This window comes from Pantherophis guttatus, chromosome 5 (assembly GCF_059756535.1).
Source record: "Pantherophis guttatus breed Tessera chromosome 5, ASM5975653v1, whole genome shotgun sequence".
Classification (NCBI taxonomy): Eukaryota; Metazoa; Chordata; class Lepidosauria; order Squamata; family Colubridae; genus Pantherophis; species Pantherophis guttatus.
This window is the reverse complement of record NC_142067.1, coordinates 1,172,123-1,193,539: the sequence shown is the minus strand read 5'-3', so window position 1 is coordinate 1,193,539 and position 21,417 is coordinate 1,172,123. Positions and strand designations below refer to the sequence as shown.

The 21,417-nt window shown below is 50.3% G+C and overlaps 3 protein-coding genes across 10 annotated transcripts in view; 1 reads left to right on the top strand and 2 right to left on the bottom strand.

Moving 5' to 3' along the window:
• The window catches only part of INPPL1 (inositol polyphosphate phosphatase like 1), a 47,658-nt gene extending 45,186 nt beyond the window's left edge, over positions 1 to 2,472 (bottom strand). Inside the window, exon 1 of the mRNA XM_060682695.2 lies at positions 2,261 to 2,472. Coding sequence (XP_060538678.2) covers positions 2,261 to 2,448 — 188 coding nt within the window. The 5' untranslated portion in view covers positions 2,449 to 2,472. The remainder of the gene's footprint in view (positions 1 to 2,260) is intronic.
• Positions 1,627 to 19,403, top strand: ANAPC15 (anaphase promoting complex subunit 15). 8 transcript variants are annotated; one of them, XM_060682705.2, is made up of 5 exons: positions 1,627 to 1,726; positions 16,637 to 16,762; positions 16,904 to 16,963; positions 18,170 to 18,310; positions 19,003 to 19,230. In XM_060682705.2, the coding sequence occupies exons 2-5, from the start codon at positions 16,643 to 16,645 to the stop codon at positions 19,078 to 19,080; spliced, it is 399 nt and encodes a 132-aa protein (XP_060538688.1). In that variant the 5' UTR covers positions 1,627 to 1,726; positions 16,637 to 16,642; the 3' UTR covers positions 19,081 to 19,230. The 8 variants fall into 8 exon arrangements, with proteins under 8 accessions (XP_060538688.1, XP_087751805.1, XP_087751804.1 ...); XM_087895679.1 differs by lacking the exon at positions 1,627 to 1,726 and adding an exon at positions 14,294 to 14,526 and having other exon boundaries at positions 18,173 to 18,310; positions 19,033 to 19,403; XM_087895678.1 differs by lacking the exon at positions 1,627 to 1,726 and adding an exon at positions 14,447 to 14,526 and having other exon boundaries at positions 19,033 to 19,403.
• LOC117676433 (folate receptor alpha-like) lies at positions 5,574 to 11,212 on the bottom strand. Its single transcript, XM_034435895.3, has 5 exons — positions 11,104 to 11,212; positions 8,865 to 9,000; positions 7,291 to 7,479; positions 6,433 to 6,568; positions 5,574 to 5,939 (listed from the first exon to the last, which is right to left on the bottom strand). The coding sequence occupies exons 1-5, from the start codon at positions 11,109 to 11,111 to the stop codon at positions 5,668 to 5,670; spliced, it is 741 nt and encodes a 246-aa protein (XP_034291786.1). The 5' UTR covers positions 11,112 to 11,212; the 3' UTR covers positions 5,574 to 5,667.
• Positions 19,404 to 21,417: the final 2,014 nt, after the last annotated feature.

Below are 21,417 nucleotides of genomic sequence, written 5' to 3'. Positions count from 1 at the left end.
GGTCTCTGCCAGTCCAGGGGCTGGACTAGAAGACCTCCGAGGTCCCTTCCAGCCCCAGCTCCATTCTACCACACGGGACGTCTCGTTCCAGCAGAGAGGCCTGGAGAACGAGGAGGTTGGCACATGCAGCCCTGCCAATGTTTCCTTCGTGTTCTCACACCAGGGGCCTTTGCCAGTGCTGGGAGGGTGCCAGGGGGTGACTGTAATGAGAGGGGTATAAAAAACAGGCCGCTTTCTATTTTTTCCTCCGCTGGGGTTTTGTGACCAGCTCAGCAGCTGCCAAGGTTCAGCGGCCTCTTCATCCGCCACAGCAACAGAACAGGCTGTGCCCGGTCGGAAGGAGAGAAAGCATTGCAGGACAAGGAAAAACCAGCTGGCACCAGACCTGGCACTGCTCCCTCTTCTCTCCACCTGTGGTGCCCACCCACCCAACCCCATTCCAGCAGCCACCAGTGCTTGAAGGCTTGGCAGAGTGTGTGTGTGTGTGTGTGTGAAGGATGGAGTCTCTCCCTGGACAAGCAGGAATGGCTACATCACCAAAGAATCTCAGGCACTGTTTGTGTGTGAGTGTGTCCCTTCCAGACACTTTCCTCTCCCGTTTGGCAGCTGCCCCCCCCTCAACTCTTCCAGCAAGAGGGGCTGAGCCCAGGAACTGCTGCGGGGAAGGCAGGGAGCAGCCCAGGATGCTCGCAGCCAGGGAGCCCTTACTCGCTGGGCAGGCAAACAGCATCAGCGGAAATCCTGCAGGCTTTTCCTGTGTGTGTGCCTGTGAGACACAGAGAGGGAGGGAGGGAGGGAAGATAAACAGAGGAAGGGAGAGAGGAGGGGGAGGGAGAAAGAAACAGAAGGAGGGAGAAGTAGAGAGAGGAAGGGAAGGAGGGAGGAAGAAATGAAGGGAGACAGACAGATGGAGGGAAATAAAGAGGGAGAGAGGAAGGAGGGAGAGAGAAAAGGAGGGAGAGGAGGGAAGAAGGGAGGGAGAGAAAGAGAGACAGACAGATATACAGATAGAGGAGGGAGAAAGACAGACTTTTGCAAACCTTACTTGGAAGCCCATCCAGCCCCACAAAAAACAAAACAAGCCCACTCCCCACCTCCCACAATACCTATTTGACAATCCACTCCAACTGTGTCCCCTTAAGAATGGAAAATCAAAGCCAGAGTCTCCCCAGGCGGTCAGTTCTAAGTAGCCAAAGTTTCTCCGCTGCTTGGCCTCCCTCAGTCTTACTTTATCTGCTTTTCTCTCTCCCAGCCCCCAGCCCCAAATGATGGGGGAGTTCCCTCCCACCCTCTCAGCGTCCAGGGAGGGCAGAGAGAGGCTGGCACCCCCCCACCCCCACCCCCGCATCTATTCTGGGCAGGAGGAAGCTGTCTCTCAGGGGAAACCACAGGCGGGGGAGGCAAGGGCTGTCTTAACTGCCCCCCACCCCACACAAGGCCAGCAAGCCTCAAGGTGCCAAAAACAAACATTGTCTCCACATTTGGCAACTCTAAGATTTGCGGAGAGCTGGGAGAGTCTTCCAAAGTTGCCAGATGTGGAGACCCGCGGCCTAAAGAGCCCAGCCGGGCCCTGGCCACGCTGCCTGGGGGATTCTGGGAGTTGAAGTCCACAAGCCTGAAAGTTGCTGAGTTTGGAGACCCCCGGCCTAAAGAGCCCCGCTGGCTCCGGACTCCGGGGGAGGAAGCCACAAGACGCGCAAAGCCCGCCGTTGCCCTCAGGCCGCACGTGAGGAGGGGGCCTGGGACGCGGGTTCGGACGGGGGCTCCGCTGCGCAACTGGGGGGGGGCGGGGGTCTCTTGCTGGGGTTGCTCGGAAGTGCCGGTCCAAAGCGCTTCCCGAAAGGCGGCCGCGGAAAGCGCTGCACAGCGGCAGCTGCCCGGGGCTTTTCTGGGCAGGGAGGCAAGGAGCGGATCGGGACGGGCGCTAGACGGGGAGGCTGAGTGCGCAGCCCGAAGGCTCCTCTCGGGCGGCATGGCGGGAGGAAGGTCACCCCCGGCAGGGCTGAGAGGAGGGAGGGAGGGAAGAAGGAGAAAGAGAGTGTGAAGGGAAGAGAGGAAGGTAGAGAGGAAAGAGAAGGAAGGAAGGAGAAGGAGGGAGGAAAGAAAGAAGGAGGGAGGCAAAGGGGAAGGAGGAGGCTCGGCCAGGCGATGGGGAGAGTGGGGGTGGGGGTGGGGGTGGGGAGGGGGTCCCCAGGCGCTCCCCGGCCGCCCCCTCCCCCTCCCCGCGCAGTCCCCAAGGCGGCGCCCGCGGGCCACTCACAGCACGCAGAGGGCGAAGGCTCCGGCCACGCTCTCGCTGTCTCGCACCAGGAAGCTGCCGTCCCGCCCGGCCCGCGCCAGCAGCTCCTCGGCCGCCGCCCGGCTCAGGTCCTTGTGGTACCAGAGCGGCGGCGCCCCCGGCCCGGAGCCCGGCCCGGCCGCAGAGGGGCCCAGAGCCGCCAGCGCCATGGCCGGCCCGGGGGGTGGTGGGCGGGGGGCGCTCAACAAAGGCGGCCGGGCTCCGAGCCCCACCGGCCGCCCGCGACCCCCGCCCGCTCAGGGCATGCCCGGCCCCGCTGCCCCTCCGGCCGCGCCGATCGCCCCGAGGCTGCCCAACGCCGGGACTCCGCCGCCCAGCCCTCCGGCCGCTCAGCGCTGCTCCGCCGCAGGGGAGGAGGAGGAGGAGGAGGAAGGCGCGCGGGGCCCCGAAGCGTCGCCGGGGAGCTCGGCCGGCCTCCGCTTCCTGGGGCGGCCCCTCGGCTGGGCAGGCGGGGGCGGCTCCCAAAGGGGCGGCCCTCGCCTGCCTGCCTGCCTGCCTGCCTGCCTGTCGGGCGGGCGCCGGCTTGGCCAAGCGGGGAAAGAAAGCAGCCCCGCCGGGGGCTCCCTCGACGGCATCGCCCCAAAGGCCCGGGGAAACGGGCAGCCCACCGTCAGGGCCCCTGAGGCCGCCAGCCCCTCCCCCCCTTGAAGGGGAAACTTGGGGAGGGGGATGGAGGGGCTCCCCGGGGAATCGGGGCGGGGTCTGGCCAATTCGGGCTTTCGGGGTGCGCGGAATCCGGCTTTGCTTCCTCAAGGGTCGCTCCGGCAACGGGAGCTTGGTTGGGGGAGCGCAGCCTTGGGGAGAAGAAGAGGGACTCCCCTCGTTTGAGCATTTGCAGGACTGGAGGAGGGGATTTGGGGGGGGGGCTTCTGGTCCGACACCTTGCGGGGGAATTCCTCCTTATTTCGAGTTTGGATCTGCCCCCCCCCGCAGCTTCCTACCTGTTGATCCTTGTTTCCAGCCCCCCCCCTGGCAGCCCCTCCCCCTGCACCCAAACCCTCCCTCACCCAGCCTGCAAAGCCCATGTCTGGGTTTCCCAAGAGAGCCACCCCCAAACCTGCAACCCCATTTTAGCTGAGGCTGGCATAGGGGGGGGGACCAGCTTTTAAAGAGATGCTGGAGGGCTGTCGGTCTGAAATGGCACAGGTGGTCCTCAATTTACGACCACAATTGAGCCCAATATTTCTGTCGTTAACGAGATATTTGTCAAGTGAGTTTTGCCCCATTTTACTTGTCAGTGATTTGCTTAACAACTCTGGCAAGAAAGGTCGTAAAACAGGGCAAAATTCACTTAACAAATGTTTCACTTAACAGCAGAAATCTTGGGCTCAGCTGTGGTCACAAGTCAAGGACTACCCGTATGGTATTCGGACTCCTGGCTGCAAAAATTGGGACTCTCTGAAAAGTGGAAATTTCTAAGTCGCTTATGATGGAATAATTGGCGTGTTGAAGGGACTGTCTGGTCAGTTTTTCTGATGGAAAAAGTGATGGATAAAATCTGAATGCCGACTTCCCAGAAGGATGAATCATCTTTTTTATCAGATTTGGAAAGATTATAAGAGTTGCACTAATAATAATCGCTTTTAGGATAATCAAGTGTTGTATGTAAGCCATGATTAAATGTCAAGATATATTATCTTGGGCTGTTAATTTGTACAGCTAAACCTCAACAATCTTTCACTTAGCGACCAAAATTATAACAGCAGTGACAAAAGTAACAGGATCGGTCCTCGTACATGCGACCAAAGAGTGTCTTACAATCCCCTCCCATTATTGAGTGCCAAGAGGGGGGAAGGGCTGTAGCCCCCACCCTTGTGACTTGGGTCACAAATTTTTGGGTTTGATCCCTATTTTGCCGCTTGCAGAGGGGAAAGCTTGTGGGGGGAGAAAGTTTCCACCAAAATGCACAAGAGACACCTCACCCCCCCACTGTGTGGGTAGAGAAACTGCCCCCTATCTGAAAAACAGACCCCCCACCCCAATGCCCCTCTCCCCTCCTCATTGCCACCAGCAATGGGCCTATATGAGCAGCCAGCGCCCCCTGCTGGCCACCAGGGAAACCTCAGAGGGGCAAGGAAAGAGCAGAAGCTGGTTTGAAGCAGGAGAACCAACATCTGGATAGGCCTGTTTAGCCTCTCTTGCCCAGGTTTTGTGGCTAAACCTCCTGTGGTTTCTTTGGTTTTTGGCTTGGTGCGGCGTATGAATTCAACCTTGCCATCAAGGCTTGTTCAGGGGACTGTGATGAACTGCATTCATAGGGTGTTATAAAACTGCATTTGTGTTTGCATGCAGGCCCCGTTGGCACCAGGGAAGTCACTGCTTTTACAAATCAAAATATTGTGGGGAGGGGGGTTTATGGGTTTTTTTGAGAAGGATTTCTTTGGGGACCAGAACTTCTGCCAAATCTCCCATTTTGTGAAGCTTGAGAGACAAGCTTGCTTTTCCTGGGATATTAAACCAGGGTTTCTCAACTTTCTCACCCGTGGATGCCCACTCCCAGAATTCTCCAGCTAGCCATGAATGAGAGGGTTGGAAGGGACCAAAAGCATCACTTAAATGCAGTGTTTCTTAACCCTGACCACTTTTAAGATGGGTGGACTTCAGCTCCCAGAATTCCCCAGCCAGCCATGGGAATTCTGGGAGTTGAAGTCCACCCATCTTAAAAGTGGTCAGGGTTGAGCAACACTGGATCAAACCCAAGTCTGCCCACCATTCAATCCAGCTCTAAGCCTGTGGGAGACCCACCAAAATGCCAGCCTGGAGATACCAGCTCCATGTTCCCCCCAACTGCCCAACCAAAACGGCCTTGGAGGACAGTGCCCAGCCTCTGGAGGTGGGACTTGTCCACTGCAGTGCAGGAACTGGGCACATCCCCACCGCTGCACCCTGTTAACCACACTGTCCAGGTGGCATCCAGTTCTCTTGGGTGTGGAAGGCAACGGCATGACAACTGCAAACAAGCAATGGAGCTGTTGGTGCTCCAGAAAATAATGTGCGAAGGACTCAGATGTTGGTCCAACGTCTAAAGTGAGGTTGGTGGAGTTGACTTCTGGCTGAGCGTTACTCCTCACCTGAACAGGTAAGGGACAAAAAATCCCAGAAACAATCACCACTACTGGCTGTAGAAGACTTAATATTTATTCTTGCACCTCTGTATGTGGCATTCTTGTGGTCAACATCATAGTCAGCTTCCCATCCAGAGGAGAGCAGGAGATCACAAGAACCTCCTGCAGACACTCTTGGGTGAGAGGTCCTGATGAACAGGGGACTCCAAAGCCCCATAGATTCCTGCCATGGCGGGGAAGGAAGGTTTCCCCTCCTTGCTGATGTTAGTCAAAGTTCTGGGGAGCCAAGGGTCCCTGCCAACCTCAGAGCAGGCCCAGGAGGGCTGAACAGAGCAACAGAGTCAGGGCTGAGTGGAAGGCCAAGGTCTCTCCCGACGACGCGTAATACTTGGCCACTGCTTCATTGGGGTTGCCATTGACAGGATCAAACCACATCTGGATGCAGCGCCCGCTTCCCCGGGAGAAGGTGGTATGTTTGTAAGAGTTGCTCCAGATCTTCTCGCACAAATCTTGGGGCGTAGGGAACACCCTCTTCATCTTCTGACACATTGAGCCCAGTGGACAGTGGTTGATTCCTGGGATGAAAAGAAGGAAGAAGAGTTTAGGGACCTCCAAGATCCCTTTTAAGTCTGTTATTCAGTGGAACAATTTTTGCCTCCGGAAGTTGTGGGTGCTCCATCACTGGAAGCTTTCAGGAAGAGGTTGGGCAGCCAACCTCTTTGGAATTGGAATGATACAGGATGAAAAGGTCTAACCTTGTGGACTTCAACTCCTTGCTGGCTGGGGAATTCTGAGAATCGAAGTCCACAAGGCCCACTTCCACTTTGTGGGCAGAACAAACTCTTTCCACAGGATCTCTACTCCTCCATAAACCCCACCAGGTCTTTGAAATTTAGTGGCACCACTGTGTCCTCCGAGCGGAGGTCTCTGCCTTATTCCAGAGCAGCCTTTCCTACGTCAACGTCGGGGAAGTGGCTCAGCCCAGCTAGGTGGCCCCTGATCCCTGTTCTCGGGGCCCATGGCAATGAGTGGGGGAAGGAGCAACAACAGACTATGGAGCCTCCTGACCTGTGGTCCAGTTCCAGCCTTTGTGCCAGTTCTCTTTGCAGGTCAAGTCATCCTGGCAATCCTCCCACCAGCCCTCGCAGTCTTCCAGGCACAGTGGCACATTCAGGATTCTCTCCTTCCGCCAGCTCTGGTCCACCTGTGGGCAGAGGAGAATATCTGTAGTTCAGGGTTGCTGGTGCTCTCTGAGCCGGGTTGTTTTCTTGCAGATGTTTCATGACCCAACTAGGGAACATCATCAGTGCTAGAAGGGAGGAGGAGGTGGTGGTGGAGGAGGAGGAGGAAGAGGAAGAGGAGTATTGTGGAGTCTTTGGTGCTCTCTGAGCTTGGTTGTTTTCTTGCAGACATTTCATGACCCAACTAGGGAACATCATCAGTGTTAGGAGGGTTTACAGGGAGGAGGGGGAGGAGGAGGAGGAAGAGGACTATGGGGTCCTTGGTGCTCTCTGAGCTGGGTGGTTTTCTTGCAGACATTTCATGACCCAACTAGGGAACATCATCAGTGCTAATCTGATGAGGTTTCATTACCCAAACTAGCGCTGATTTGGGTCATGAAAACCACCCAGCTCAGAGAGCCCCAAGGCCCCCTCCACACCTGTGAGCAGAAAGAAAAGATGGGTAGGGGTCTACTTCCACTTCCAGCTCCTCCAATTGTCTGGTGTGATGGCTCCCTAAAACCGGTTCCATCCTGGCTCTCCTAGATCTGTTGGGACCATCTGCCCCCATAGATCTTCAGGGGGTCTCCAACTGCCCCCAACTTGGGTGTTGAGGAACCCAAGGCACCAACCTCCCTGACTCCACCCTCACAGTTCTCTGACTGGGTCTGGGGGCATCAAGGCCAAGCCCAGCCTGGCTGCCCACCTTCTGAATCCAAGGGCCCAGGTTGGGGGAGCATTCATAGAGACAGGTGTCCTGGATGAAGTGCTTCTTGCATTTGTCTGACATGGCCCCACAGTGGTTCCAGTTGAAATTGTACAGGTAGGAGGCATCTTGGTGGGCCGCTTGGGTGGTGTTGAGCGTGCAGCAGGCGTTGTCTTTCCAGGGCGAGCACTGGGGGTGGAGAGAAGCAGAGAGAGGGGCTGGTTTGAGCTGAGGAGGGTCTGGTGGCCTCTTTGGAATGGGGCATCTTCTCCCGAGAAGTTCTCAGGTTCCCAACTAGCAGCATTCCCAGCCCACCCAGGTTTCCCCCTGAAAGTTGAGGTGACTCGGGGAGGTGGGAATGGTGGACATCTACAACGGGGGCTCTACGGCTCTTGCTGAAGGTTTCTATAGAACAAGAACTGCAAGTCCTCAAAGGAACGTCCTTTAAGGTGTGGTGGGAACCTCCAAACATTTTCTATCTGTTAAGGTACTTAAGATATCCTTAAATAGTTCTCAAAAATTGTTCCTCAACCTGTGGACATCCCAAAGGTGCTTTTTCCAAAAGGCAACTGGACATCCTTGGTTTTTTTCCATGAAAAGGTTTCATTTCTCATCCAAGAAGCTTCTTCAGTTCTGGAGAACTTCTTGGGTGAGAAGTGAAACGTTTTCAAGGAGAAAAACCAAGGACGTCCAGTTGCCTTTTGGAAAAAGCACTTTTGGGACACCCATGACTGAGAATGATTGACAGTCTCCCTAAACGTGTGAACAATGAAGTTCATTCTTCCTCAAACTCTCCTATCATCTCAAGAGGTGAAAGCACCTATAGGCCAGCCCTCTGTTTAGTGTAGGATCTGCCAAAGCAGGGGGTGGGCTAGGGGGAAAGACCCCCAGGCTGCCCCTTCATGAGTCCACCTGTTCCTCTGGTTGACTGCAGCTGATCCCGAAAACTAAGGAGGAGAAGATCAGGAGGAGGAAGAGGAGAATGAGATGACTTCTGTCCAAAATAAAGGATACAGGTAGTCCTTAACTTACAACAGTTCATTTACTGATCATTGGAAGTTACAACGGCACTGAAATAAGTGACTTATGACCGTTTTTCACACGTACGACCATTGCAGCATCCCTATGGTCCTGGGATCAAAATTCAGATGCTTGGCAACTGACTCATATCTATGACAGTCGCAGTGTCCCAGGGTCATGACCTTCTGACAAACAAAGTCAGTGGAGAAACCAGATTCACTTAACAACCATCGTCACTAACTTAACTTCACAAACGTGGCGAGAAAGATCGTAAAATTGGAGCAAAACTCACTTAACAAATGTCTCACTCAGCAACATCCATTTTGGGCCCAATCGTGGTCATAAGTTGAGGACTACCTGTATATGAGCTGGAGAAACCTCTCTGGGTCAGCCCTGGATTGCTCAATCTGACTCACAACAACCATTGCAACAGATAGTTTGGGGGTCCCAGACCAGACAGTTCAAAAACCTCTTTCCAGCCTCGCTTCTGAAGACCCTCAGAAACCTGACTGTGGTCAGGGGTCCCAGTGGCCCTTCTGCCCTGGCTTTCCTACCTGTTCATGCAGCTTATCCTCTGGGCCCGGCTTGGTTTTCTGGTGCTTGGCATCCATGCAGACGTTCAGCATAGACTCCTGGGCAGCTGCCATCGCCAGGATCAACAGCAGCACCTGCCCCATGGCACACATCACTCTGCGGGGGGGGGGGAGAGAGTGAGTTAGAGAAGAGGGGAGCCTGCTGGGGGTGGGAGGATTCCCTGACCCACACATTCCCTGCACCCAGTTTGGGTCACCACGCTATAAAAAAGATGTGGAGACTCTAGAAAGAGTGCAGAGAAGAACAACCAGGATGATGAGAGGACTGGAGGCTAAAACACATGATGAACGGTTGCAGGAACCAGCCATGACTAGTCTAGGGAAGAGAAGGACCAGGGGAGACAGGAGAGCATCTTCCAATATTTGAGGGGCTGCCACAGAGAAGAGGGGGTCAAGCTATTTTCCACAGCACCCAAAGGCAGGACAAGAAGCAATGGATGGGAACTCATCAAGCCATCTAGAACTAAGGACAGTGAGAACATTAACCAGTGGAACAGACGTTGCCTCCAGAAGTTGTCGGTGCTCCATCAATGGATGTTTTCAAGAAGAAACTGGACAACTACTTGTCTGGAATGGTCTAGGACTCTAGGGTCTCCTGCTTGAGAAGGGAGTTGGACTAGATGACCTCCAAGATCCCCGCCTGCCAACTCATTCTGTTAGGTCTAGGCACCAAATGTCTAAAATCCCAATCATTTGAAGTCCTTCGAAATTATAGATGGAGAGCAGGTGGTGATTTTGTAAGGTCAACCTCCTTCCCCAGTTTGGTAGAGTTGGGTTTTGGGGTCCCACCCGGAAGTTACTGGCTGAACCCATCCTCTTTTTGGGGTGCAACAGGCTGAAAAACTCAGAATATCTACCATGGAAAACTGTTCAACCTGACTTTCGTTTCAAGGCCAAAGAAGAGGCTTTAAGTGACTTTATCATATCACAAAACTATTATCTATTAATTATTAAGAGAGGTGGGTGGTTTCTAAATATGATATATAACTATAAACGAAATATCCAGTTCTTTTTAAAAATCTGTAAATCTACCAACAAGGCACTGGGAATGGAAAAAAAAAACCAGTAATCCCTCCCCACCCCCAAACTACAATAATAGGAGCAATTTAAAAAAAAATACTTGAAGCATACACAAAGCATATTGCAAACCAAACATTAAATCTGAAACTCTACCCAAAAAATATTTGCATATGTCGAGTTGAAGACTCTCAACGGAAATTTAAAAATGGAAAGCAAATATTAGTCAAAGAACTACAGGAATTTCCAGTAATTTGGGGTGGGGGGTGGGGGTGGGGTTCTTAAATCCCATTTCTTCTTTAGAATATAAAAGGAAAACCAGGACCGAGATGCAAGTTGCCTTAACCCATTATTTATTTAACCATGTTGCATTAAGCCATAATGCATTTAACCTGGTTTCCTGAACTAACCATAATTGGCAGTTTTGAGAGAGAAAAGCTGAGCAGATACACCTGCACTCAGGGCTTCCTTTCAGCAATGCTTTGGCCTGCTAGGGAAGAGAGATAGGAACCTCCCCCTCTATTATTTGGTGGGCAACAGGTTGGGGAATTAATTCCTTGGCTTACACCACCATAAAATTGGGTTTTCTGCTTCCCACACAAGGATGATTACTCAAGATAATGGAGATTGGGAGATTAGGAAAAGCTACCCATCCTCTCTAGAAGACTCGGGGAGATGGGAAGGGGGTTTATTTATTTCCATCCCACTCTTTTTGTGTTTATAAATAACTGAAGGCAGTAAACATATCCAACACACTTTCCTCCTCCTCCTTCCCTGTAACAACCACCCTGAGAGGTGGGTTGAGCTGAGAAATTGAGATGGAGCTAGCCCAAAGTCACCCAGCTGGCTTTCACGTCTAAAGCAGGACTTGAACTCACAGCCTCCCACTTTCAAGCCTGGTGCCTTAACCATAGACCAAACTGGGTCTCTGAAGCACTAACCAACACCAGTTGATAAGAGGCTTAATCTAGAACTTGGCCACTTCACGAGGGGTGGGCTTCAACTCCCAGAAACCCCCAGCCAGCCAGCCTGCCAACCCCAGACCCCCCCCCCATACACCACAGCAATCTCTCAAAAAAGTAGAGCCCCCAAGGCTGTTCCAGGTAAAGCCAGACCCAGACCCAGACCCCCACCCCATGGCTGATGGAGAACCGCTGCTTCTCACCCCTCAGGTGTACCATACCTGCACATGGCAGCTTCTGGTCAGCAGCCCCGCCTTCTGGCTTTAATAGTGGAGGCTGGCCGGTTGCAGGTGGAGCCCCTTTCCTCCTCTGGGAGGGCCAGCAGCACAGGTGATGAAGCGCTGGCTGCAGAGCAAAGGCTTGGCTGGGAGGAAGGGAGCTGCAGCTGCCTCTTAAAGCAGAGAGATCGGTCCAAAGATCAGGAGATCACTCCTTGGGCGATGATTGGACAAGGAGCCAGTCTCACATCTTGGACTTTTTCCTTTGCCCAGCTCAGGGGGTTGTAAGTGAGGCAGGACTCCTCTCTGAGATGGCGGGGGGGGGGGGGAGCAGCTCTTCCCCGCAACCCTCTCAGGTAGTCAATCCCTCTGGTGGGAATTGTAGTCCAGCAGACGTGGGTGTCACTAAAGGGGGAAGGGGGAAGAGGAAAGGGGAGAGGCTCCTTGGTAATCCTTCCTGACCTAAAACTGCAGGAGTTTTTTCTCAGAGGAGCCCTGTGTGTGGGGAGGGGGTCATGTGAGGTGAACCCCCAGCAAAGGACTCACACAAAGGGCTTGGCCGCCTCCTTTTTAACCCCCGTTTCCTTTTTGTTTCCTTTTCCTTTTCCTCTTTATCATGTTGTGCAAACAAAAATGCTTCTTGGCCAAATTAAAAAAAAAAAAGTTAATTCAGCAGGAACTGCTAACTAATTCAGTTTGTAAGACAAAATTCAGTTTGTTTGGTGTATAAGCTAAGTGTTGAATTCACCCAGTCGGAGTGCTTTGAAAACCACTGCTTGTGGTTAAGCATGTTTTGATAATCTAGCCAACCATGGTTTATTCATTAAACCAGGATTAAACTGGGATATGGTAAATTTCAACCTTACTCTGGAAAGTTTTTTGCTGAGAAATATTTAGGGCCAGAGAAATAAGAAAGCCCACTTTATTCAATGTGTGTGTTTTGAGAGGTGTGAAAACTTTGACTGATTAAAGATATGATGGATGACAGGTCAATAGATGTGGACCTCATCTATCCCCATAGGATGTTTCCCAAAGAGCATAATTTGGAATGTAGTGGGAAGTAAGTGGTAAAGGAGAGAGGAAGGAAGGAAGGAAGGAAGGAAGGAAGGAAGGAAGGAAGAAAGAAAGAAAAGGGGAGAAAGAGGGAGGAATAGAAAAGGAGGGAGGAAGGGAGAGGGAAGAAGAGAAAGCAAGGAGGGAGGGAGGACAAAGGAAGGAAAGGAAACAGATAAGAGGAGGGAAGGAAGGAAACCAAGGAAAAGAGGCAGGATAAATAAACTGAATGAAAAGATCTGATTGTCTGGCAAGACACATAAGGAAATGAAGGTGTAGCTTTAATTACAGACAAAAGTAAATTCTATATCAGAAAGAATAAGTTGAGGTCATTTAGTTTTTTCAAGTGTGTATTAAAATGAAAATCCATAAATGGGTATCAGTTGCAGATTAAACATTAGCTCTCCTGTAAATAGAGGTAAGAAGAAGAATCAGAAGTGAATTCTGAGAAAAATTGTGTGATGCCCAGTGAATACCGTTCAGAAGATAAATAAATTGGAGAAACAGACCTTATGCCACCCCTCTGCCCTGCATGCCACCTGCCAACCCAGTCAGTCCCTGACCTGCCAGCGAACCTAAAGACAATAAAAGAACACAACAACTTTTCTGCTGATTCTGACATCTAGACAGAGAATGACGAAGTGTGTCATTGATAAGAAATTGGCAAACTCCAGCAACTTAATTAGATCCTAGAAAAGTCCCTTCCAGATACGACAATTCCTCAGACTCGGAAAATATTTCCTTCCCCGCTCAAACCATTCATCTGGAGGTCACCATCCTTGACTCAAAAAAGCTGACAGTTGCATATAATCCTTTAGGGCAGAAAGTTATATTTCCACTCTACTGAACCTGCAGCGTTCTCTGGTAATTCCTAGATAAAGGGCTAAATTCAAGCCCACTTGGATGGACCTCTCTATAAAAATTAGCAGTCCTTTATGACCCATTTTGATCACTGGCTGTCAAATAAACTTCACCTCTGCTTCAGGCAATTTTTCTGTGTTGTTTTTTGGGAAACCTGACTTGAGATCTGAACAGAATTTCTTCTGAGAAAGAATCAAAGAGATCAATTCACGCATAAGATTAAACTAAAGGTGGTTTGCAAGAACAGAAGGATACTTAAAAATGGTTTATGAAGTTCCTGAAGAGATTTTGAAAGATTCCACAGGCAGCAGCTCATAAGGGTTTAAAAATTAGCAGTAATTTAAGAACCAACGGAGACTAAATTAGTAAATATTAATAATTTAAAAAATCAGGGATAGTGTTAAATGCCAGGTTTTACCCAAGAGTGACCTAGGTTGAATCCATGCAAAGATGGCAGTTGAGTTCACCCTGCATAGATAACCAGGGCATTTAAGGACCTACAGATTTACATAGCAGGTTATGGTGGGTTGGTTATTGCTGATCTTGGTTAAGTTTTTTCTGTATCATAGTTCATGTGTGAAACCAACCTCTTTGGTTCATGCTTCAACGTTTTGTTCGACGGCAAAAAAACGTATTAATTCAGTGAGACTTTGGGAGAGGCCCATCATCCCCATGCCATCTGCGGACGATGGGCACTGATGACCCGCAAAGCATAAAATATTAATTTTAATGGTTTAGGTTTTAAACCATTAAATCATTAGTCTGCTGGTGGCGCAGGAGACTAAAGCACTGTTAATTAAGACCAGCTGCCTGCAATTACTGCAGGGTTCGAATCTCGCCAAGGCTCAAGGTTGACTCAGCCTTCCATCCTTTCTAAGGTAGGTGAAATGAGGACCCAGTTTGTGGGGGCAATAAGCTGACTTTGTATAAAATATACAAAAGTATGAAGGCTATTGCTTAACGCATTGTAAGCCGCCCTGAGTCTCCGGAGAAGGGCGGCATATAAATCAAGTTAAAAAAAAAATGTGTGATGTTTTCATGTTTTAATCCTATAGTCGAATAGGAAGGCAGGCAGGCGTCGGGTTGCAAAATCGTTTAATTTGTTCATTAATATTTTTCAAATATTTTGCTTGGGAGAAGCATCTGCTTTCTTGCGCAAGCGCACTGTGCGCTGCTTCGGAGTGGCATGGCCAGAAGCCAACCTTCTCCTTGCGCGCATGCGCAGTGCCTACTGTAAAAGCGTTGGGTTGAAATCCCAGGAGGGACGCACTTGAAAAGCACACGTGATGGCAAGCCTGGATGCCGCTCTAGGACATGTCATCTTTGTGGTAGCTTCTCGCGTTGGAAACCAGGGACCGGAAATGCCTCTTCAAACGGCTCCCTGGAGCGACGGAAGCACTTCCGGCGCTGTTTCTACAGGCCTCCCAGCACCCCCAAAAAAATCGCTTCCGGGTCGCGGTGGGAGCACTTCCGTCCGTGATTCTCCCGGCTTCCAGTCTCCGCCGGTGGCAAGTGAGGCTCCGTCGGCGCCGGCAAACGCGGAGAGTGACGGGGGACTGAGAGCGGAAGGCCCGCCTCCGAATGCCGGAAGCGCCCGGGTGATTTGTCTTTTGGACCGGCCTACCTCGCAGGGTTGTTGTTTCGGGGCAAAGGAAGGGGGAGAACCCCGAGAAAGGCCTGGGGGGGTCTTGAAGGGGCGCCTGGATGACCCGGGGAGACCCTCGAGCTGGTCGGGGGCGCTTTAAGTCCCTTGAGGACCCCCTGGGTTGAAATCTGGTTTTGAAAATTCAGTGGAAATGTATTTATTTTATTATTTATTTATTATGAAATTTATTTATTATGAAGTTTCTTTGCATTACCAAATGACTCTGGCCCTCTTGCAGCATAAAAACCTTTAAAAGCATTAAGCTCATCCGATATTAAATGACAAAACTAGATAAATTAAGATCATTGAATGAAATTGAGCATATTTCATAGATTTATTTATTAATTGGATTTCTTTATTACTGCCTTTATTACTATTATAAGTAAGTCCAGGCTGCTACCATCCATAAGCCTCCTCCCACTTCCTCTTTTTCCCTCAGTACAACAACCCTGCGAGGTGGGCTGGGCTGAGAGATGGAGAAGGAGGGGTCCCATCTCTCAGGCAAACACTTTTCGGGTCAAATAAATGCCACTTTTCCTTTACAAAAAGAAACAGAGAGAGAGACTTTTCCATAAAGCTAGCTCCTGCCACCATGGCATAAAAAGAGAAAACTCTGAATGGAGAGCCTCTATGGAGATTGTCAGTCATCCAGGTCACGGTTATCCCGAAGGTCATTTGCATCCTTTGAGAGAGATGTTGAGGCCACTTGGAGGTTTACCTGTTTCCTCAGGGTCACCTGAGTGGTGCAGACGGGTGTGGAGCCAACGCCTATTTGCACCACTCAGGTAACCCTGAGGAGACAGGTAAACCTCCAAGTGGCTTCAACCACTCTCTCAAAGGATGCAAATGACCAGCTGTCTGACAGTTTCACTGTCAGGAGATTCCTCCTTAGTTCTAGGTTGCATCTCTCCTTGGTTAGTTTCAATCTTAGAATAACTTTATTGTCACTTTGTAGGAACACTAACCGGCATACATTAAAATGAAATTTCATTGCATACAGCTCTCAAAGGGTCACTCCCTCCAATAGACACTCCCTATGTTGCTTCTTCTCTTGCTTTGGAGACTGGATGTCTATGGAGATTCTCCGGCATCCAGGTCCTGGTTGTCCCAGAGGTGCTTTTTCAAGAGGCAACTGGACATTCTGGTTTTTCTTTGAAGATGTTTCGCTTCTCGTCGAAGAAGCTTCTTCAGCTCTGACTGGATGGTGGGGAAGGGAAGGATTTATACAACATCATCTATCTCCAATCTACAACAATGTCTTTTCAACTGTTCCAAGAAGGCTCCACCCCCATTTGCGTCACTCAGGTGACCCCCAAGGACACAGAGAAACCTCCAGGTGACCTTAACAACTTGCTAAAAAGATGCAGGTGACCAGGAGTATAAATCCCTCCATTCTCCCCCGTTCAGTCAGAGCTGAAGAAGCTTCTGGGATGAGAAGCGAAACGTCTTCAAAGAAAAAAGAAGAAAGTCCAGGTGACTCTTGAAACAAAAGCATCATTTAGCAAATGGATGTTCTCCAGGATGAGGATCTGTGCCTAATTGGGCCCCCATCGCCTCCATAGCTGAGTCGATCCATCCCATCCTCTTTTTCCTCCAGAAAATGACCATTAAAAATAGTGTTTCTCAAGCTTGCCGGCTTTCCCAAGGGTGGACTACAACTCCCAGAATTCCCCAACCAGCTATATAGTAAACACAGATTTAAAGTGACGCACAGCGCACCATTTGCAGCTCTTGGCTTCCACAATTGGAGCACAGGGAGACTTAATTTGCACCGAATGTGCAGATCTTAATGTTGCGTTATTGCTTAACGCACTGTAAGCTGCCCTGAGTCTCCGGAGAAGGGCGGCATATAAATCAAATTAAAAAAAAAAAGATCTGGATGGTAGGGAATCCCTCCCTGACCCCCCCACCCCCCCAATCCTTTTTCCTCCTCTTTGAGGGTCTTACCTCTCATCAGCCCCTCTTTCTGACCCCCAGGGAGCCATGTCCACCCTCTTCCCTTCCCTGTTCCCGCGAGTCACCGAAGCTCTATGGTTCAACCTGGACCGGCCCTGCGTGGATGAGAACGAATTGCAGCAGCAGGAGCAGCAGCACCAGGCCTGGGTGAGCAGGGAGGGGGTCAACTTCCTTGGCTTCTCCCCCCCCCACCCCTCAACGTTGCCTCCTGCCCGGCCTTTGGGAAGGGTTGATAACCTTGGCTCCGTGTTTCCTTCCGAACATTCCTTGCTTTTCTCTCCTCTTCAGCTGCAGAGCATAGCTGAGAAAGACAATAATTTGGTGCCAATCGGGAAACCAGCATCGGAGGTAAGAGCTAATTTTCCCCGTGGCACCAGCTGAGGATTTGGGGTGAGGGGGAATCTGTATGTTGATGGGTGAAAATAGAGAATATTAGAGCTTTTAAAATCACCCCTTGCCAAAGTTGTAAGCGGAGATTCATGTGAGTGAAACACAAGCTGTCTGATTGCAGCTTTTCCCACCTATAAATGTTATTAACAGGTAGTCCTCGACTTATGACAATCACTCAGCCCAAAATTTCCATTGCTAAGTGAGACAGCTGTTAAATGAATTTTGCCCCATTTCTTGCCACTGTTGTTAAGTGAATCACTGCATTTGTTAAGATAGAAACACAGTTGTTAAGTGAATCGGGATTCCCCCATGGACTTTGCTTGTTAGAAGGTCACAGGGGGATCACGTGACCTGAGGAAACGGCCATGGTCGTAAATAGGAGTCGGTTGCCAAGCATTTTGATCACCTGGGGATGCTGCCATGCTTGTCAGTGTGAAAAACCAGCCATAACTCACTTTCCTCGGTGTCATTGTAACTTCAAGCGGTCACTAAACGAATGGTTGTAAGTTGAAGATCACCTGTAAAAGGCTTAAGAAGTGGCTCTGCTGGCTGGTTTGGTATCCCATTGTGGATGCCTATGCTAGGTGGGGGGGTGGGTAGAGATGAGATCCCCCACCTTCATGTCAATGGGATGAGTTTTTTTTCTTTCTGGAATTCCAAGCCGGCCATGGCAAGGAGATGACCGCACCAGCTCTTAGACTTATATACCACTTCACAGTGCTTTTACAGCCCTCTCTAAACGGTTTACAGACTCAGCCTCTTGCTTCCCAACAATCTGGGTCCTCGTTTTACTGACCTCGGGAAGGTTGAGTCAACCTTGAGCTGGTCAGGATCGAACTCCTGGCAATGGGCAGAATTAGCCTGCAATGCTGCACTCTAAACTCTGTGCCGCCATGGATGGATGGATGGATGGATGGATGGATGGATGGCACTTAGACTTATATGCCACTTCACAGTGCTTTATATCCCCCTCTAAGTGGTTTACAGAGTCAGCCTCTTGCCCCCCAACAATCTGGGTCCTTGTTTTACCGACCTCAGTAGGACGGGAGGCTGAGTGTACCTTGAGCCGGCAGCTGGCAGTGGGCAGAGTCAGCCTGCAGTGCTGCACTCCGACCACTGCGCCACCAGGGCTCTCAAGATGGCTGCCTCTCTGCTTTGCCTTAGCAGACTTATGACGAGGAGGAGGAAGAGGACGATGAGGACGACGAGGACAGCGAGGAGGACTCCGAAGACGATGAGGACATGCAGGACATGGACGAGATGAACGACTACAACGAGTCCCCCGACGATGGGGAGATTAACGAGGTTGGGCGGCTGAGAATTTGTCCCTCCTTTTGGCCTGGAGAAACCCCTGTGGCTTTCTATAGCACAAGGAGCCCCAAGGGAGATCCCCCGGGCAGCCTTTCCCCGGTTGCCAACTGGCAGAAGTCTCTCTGGAGATTTGGGGCCAGGCAGGGACCATCCCTTAAAAGGAACATTGGCTGGATAAACAGCCCAAACATGTTTGTATTTATTTATCTGTATATCAAGTATTTCTATCCCCCTTTCTTATTTTTACAAATAAGGCAGTGAACATCTCCAAGACACCTTCCTCCTCCTATTTTCCACAGAAAAACAACAACCCTGTGAGGTGGGGTGGGGTGAGAGACAGAGAGAGACTGGCTCAAAGTCATCCAGATGGGTTCATGCCCAAGGCAGGACTAGAACTCACCGTCTCCTGGAGATTGGCCCATTCCTGAGGTTATGAATGCAGGAAGGGCTAGGGAAGTCGACTTGGGCAGGGGCCTGGGCTTACGCTTGTTCTCTCCTAGGGGCAGAGCTGGTGGTCTCCAGCAGGGGGTCTCCAGCCTTGGCCACTTTAAGAGCTGTGGACTTCAACTCCCAGCACAGCTGACTGAGGAATTCTGGGAGTCGAAGTCCACAAGCGTCAAAGTGGCCAAGGTTGGAGACCCCAGATCCAGAGAGTTGCCTTGCAGCAGTAATTCTCTTCTCCTAAGGGTCCACCCACTTTCTCCCTCTCCCCCCAGGTGGACATGGAAGGGGCCGAACAAGACCAAGATCAGTGGATGATCTAGACATCGGACAAGCGGCCACTGCTGTGAATTGCAATCCATGTGCACCGACGGGGTTCCTGAGCCTGGCTGCCCCCACCCAGACCCACGTGGGTGTCCTGCGCCCGCCATGACTCTCTGCCAGGGAGGGGGCTCTGAATGCCAACTGCCCTGCGAGCTGACCTCCTGCGCTGCTCTGCTGACCCGCTGACCAGAGCGAAAGCCTTAAGGGGTGCGCCTGTCTCTCCCAGCAGGGCCAGGGCTGCGCCCGCTCTCTTTCGGCCAGTTGGTGGGCTTCCCGCTCTCGGTTGAAGCTCTTTTGTAAATAAAGTATTTCTTTTTTTTTACTCAACCTGTGCTTAATCTCCCTTGCAGGCTTCCTCCTTCGAGCAATAATGCAGTCAGTTCTGCAATAGTAGCAAATATCTGTAGCTCGGGTGCAGGACGAAGGTTTCTTCTCCGTGTTTGTGAGTTGGTTTCCGAATGTTTCATTACCGGGTTAAGTAACATCTTCAGCGGGAAGGTAGTCCTCAACGTACGACCAGAATTGAGTCCAAAATTTATGTTGCCAAGCGAGACAGTTGTTAAGTGAGTTTTGCCCCATATTGTGGCTTTTCTTGTCCCAGTCATTAAGTGAATCGCTGGTGTTATTAAGTTAGTAACACCTTTGGCAAGAAAGGTCGCAAAATCGGTCAAAACTCACTTAACAACGTTTGCTTAGCAATGAAATTTTTGGACTCCATTCTGAGTTGTAAGTCGAGGACTACCTACTAGGTGAGGGGTGTGTCTCCAAAATCATTTCCTGATTCAGAGTTCAAACTTTGCAGTTTGGAGAAATCAATTAAAGGTAAATTCTTCCAGGTTTTCCTTCTGTTGGGTGGATTTATTTCCACTAGGGAGAGGCTGGGAATGGGGCTGGGGGTCAGGGCTACTGCAGGGAGATACAGTGCATAGGAGAATCGGAGCTGTCACCTTCATAAATCATTGAAATGCTTTTTAGAAGGTTTCTGGGTAGAATTGAACAACACAATGCAAAATTTAACACAATAAAACTGTCGGCACAAATCAAACAAGGCCAAACCAACATTTTTTTTTAATATGATTTATATGCCACCCTTCTCCAAAGACTCAGGGCGGCTTACAATGCGTAACATTAAGAAAAGAGACACATACACACATATTCCACAATATCTGAGAATGGACAACCTAGTGCAGGGGTCTCCAACCTTGGCTACTTGAAGACTGGTGGACTTCAACTCCCAGAATTCCCCAGCCAGCCACATGTGGCTGGCTGGGGAATTCTGGGAGTTGAAGTCCACCAGTCTTCAAGTAGCCAGGATTGGAGACCCCTGCCCTAGCCAACACAGAGAAGGTGTTCTCATAAACTCCAGTTCTTTCAGATTGCAACCAGGAGTGGGACAAACATGGATTCGGAAGACCACTAACCACCATCGGAGGTAACCCGGCTGCATCTCCAAACTTAAGATCGGTGGCTTTGCTTTCTCATGAAGATCTCACGTACGAGCTGGTCAGAGAATGGGAGTTTTGTCAATTCTTCACCAGCCGCTCAAGCGTCGTATCTTGAGGACTGGGCAAGGAAGGTCCAACTTGGAGATCTTACTGCACCATCCATGGATGCAATATGGAATCTCTTTACAGCAAGTCAGCAATTTGACTTAAAACTTCAGTGGCAAATTATGGTGGATGTAAGAAGAGTCCAGAAGGAAATCAAAGCTTCCTCATTCCATCTCTTGTACAGGTAGCCATCAACTTAACAAGCACAATTGGATTTCTGTTGCTAAGCAAGACGGTTGTTAAGTGAGTTTTGCCCCATTTTACGACCTTTTGTGACCACAGTTGTTAAGTGAATCACTGCAGTTCTCAAGTTACATGGTTGTTAAGTGAATCTGGCTTCTCCATCGACTTTGCTTGTCAGAAGGTGGCAAAAGCGGATCACGTGACCCCAGGACACTGCAACAGACATAAGTACCTGCCAGTTGCCAAGCCTCTGACTTTTGCTCATATGACCATGGGGATATTGCAATGGTTGTAAGTGTGAAAAACAATCGTAAGTGACTTTTTTCAATGCTGTTGTAATTTAAACGGTCATTGTAAGTCTACAATTTAACTACCTTTAACTGTAAACTCAAGTTTACAGTTAAAGGTAAGAGCCTTGGTGGTGCAGCAGACTAAAGTACTGTTAAAGTGCTGTTAAGTAGTACCTGCTGCCTGCAATTACTGCGAGTTCAAATCTCACCAGGCTCAAGGTCGACTCAGCCTTCCATCCTTTCTAAGGTAGGTAAAATGAGGACCCGGATTGTGGGGGCAATAAGCTGACTTTGTATAAAAATATACAAAAGT

What these genes read in the sequence shown, in the direction of transcription:
- ANAPC15 (XM_060682704.2), top strand. Translation starts at nt 16,643, where the DNA reads ATGTCCACCCTCTTCCCTTCCCTGTTCCCGCGAGTCACCGAAGCTCTA. An exon ending in AGCAGCAGCACCAGGCCTGG is followed by an intron (nt 16,763 to 16,903) that starts GTGAGCAGGGAG and finishes TCTCCTCTTCAG; the next exon opens with CTGCAGAGCATAGCTGAGAA. An exon ending in TCGGGAAACCAGCATCGGAG is followed by an intron (nt 16,964 to 18,169) that starts GTAAGAGCTAAT and finishes GCTTTGCCTTAG; the next exon opens with CAGACTTATGACGAGGAGGA.
- LOC117676433 (XM_034435895.3), bottom strand. An exon ending in AGGATAAGCTGCATGAACAG is followed by an intron (nt 7,480 to 8,864) that starts GTAGGAAAGCCA and finishes CTCCACCCCCAG; the next exon opens with TGCTCGCCCTGGAAAGACAA. An exon ending in TGGGCCCTTGGATTCAGAAG is followed by an intron (nt 6,569 to 7,290) that starts GTGGGCAGCCAG and finishes CTCTGCCCACAG; the next exon opens with GTGGACCAGAGCTGGCGGAA.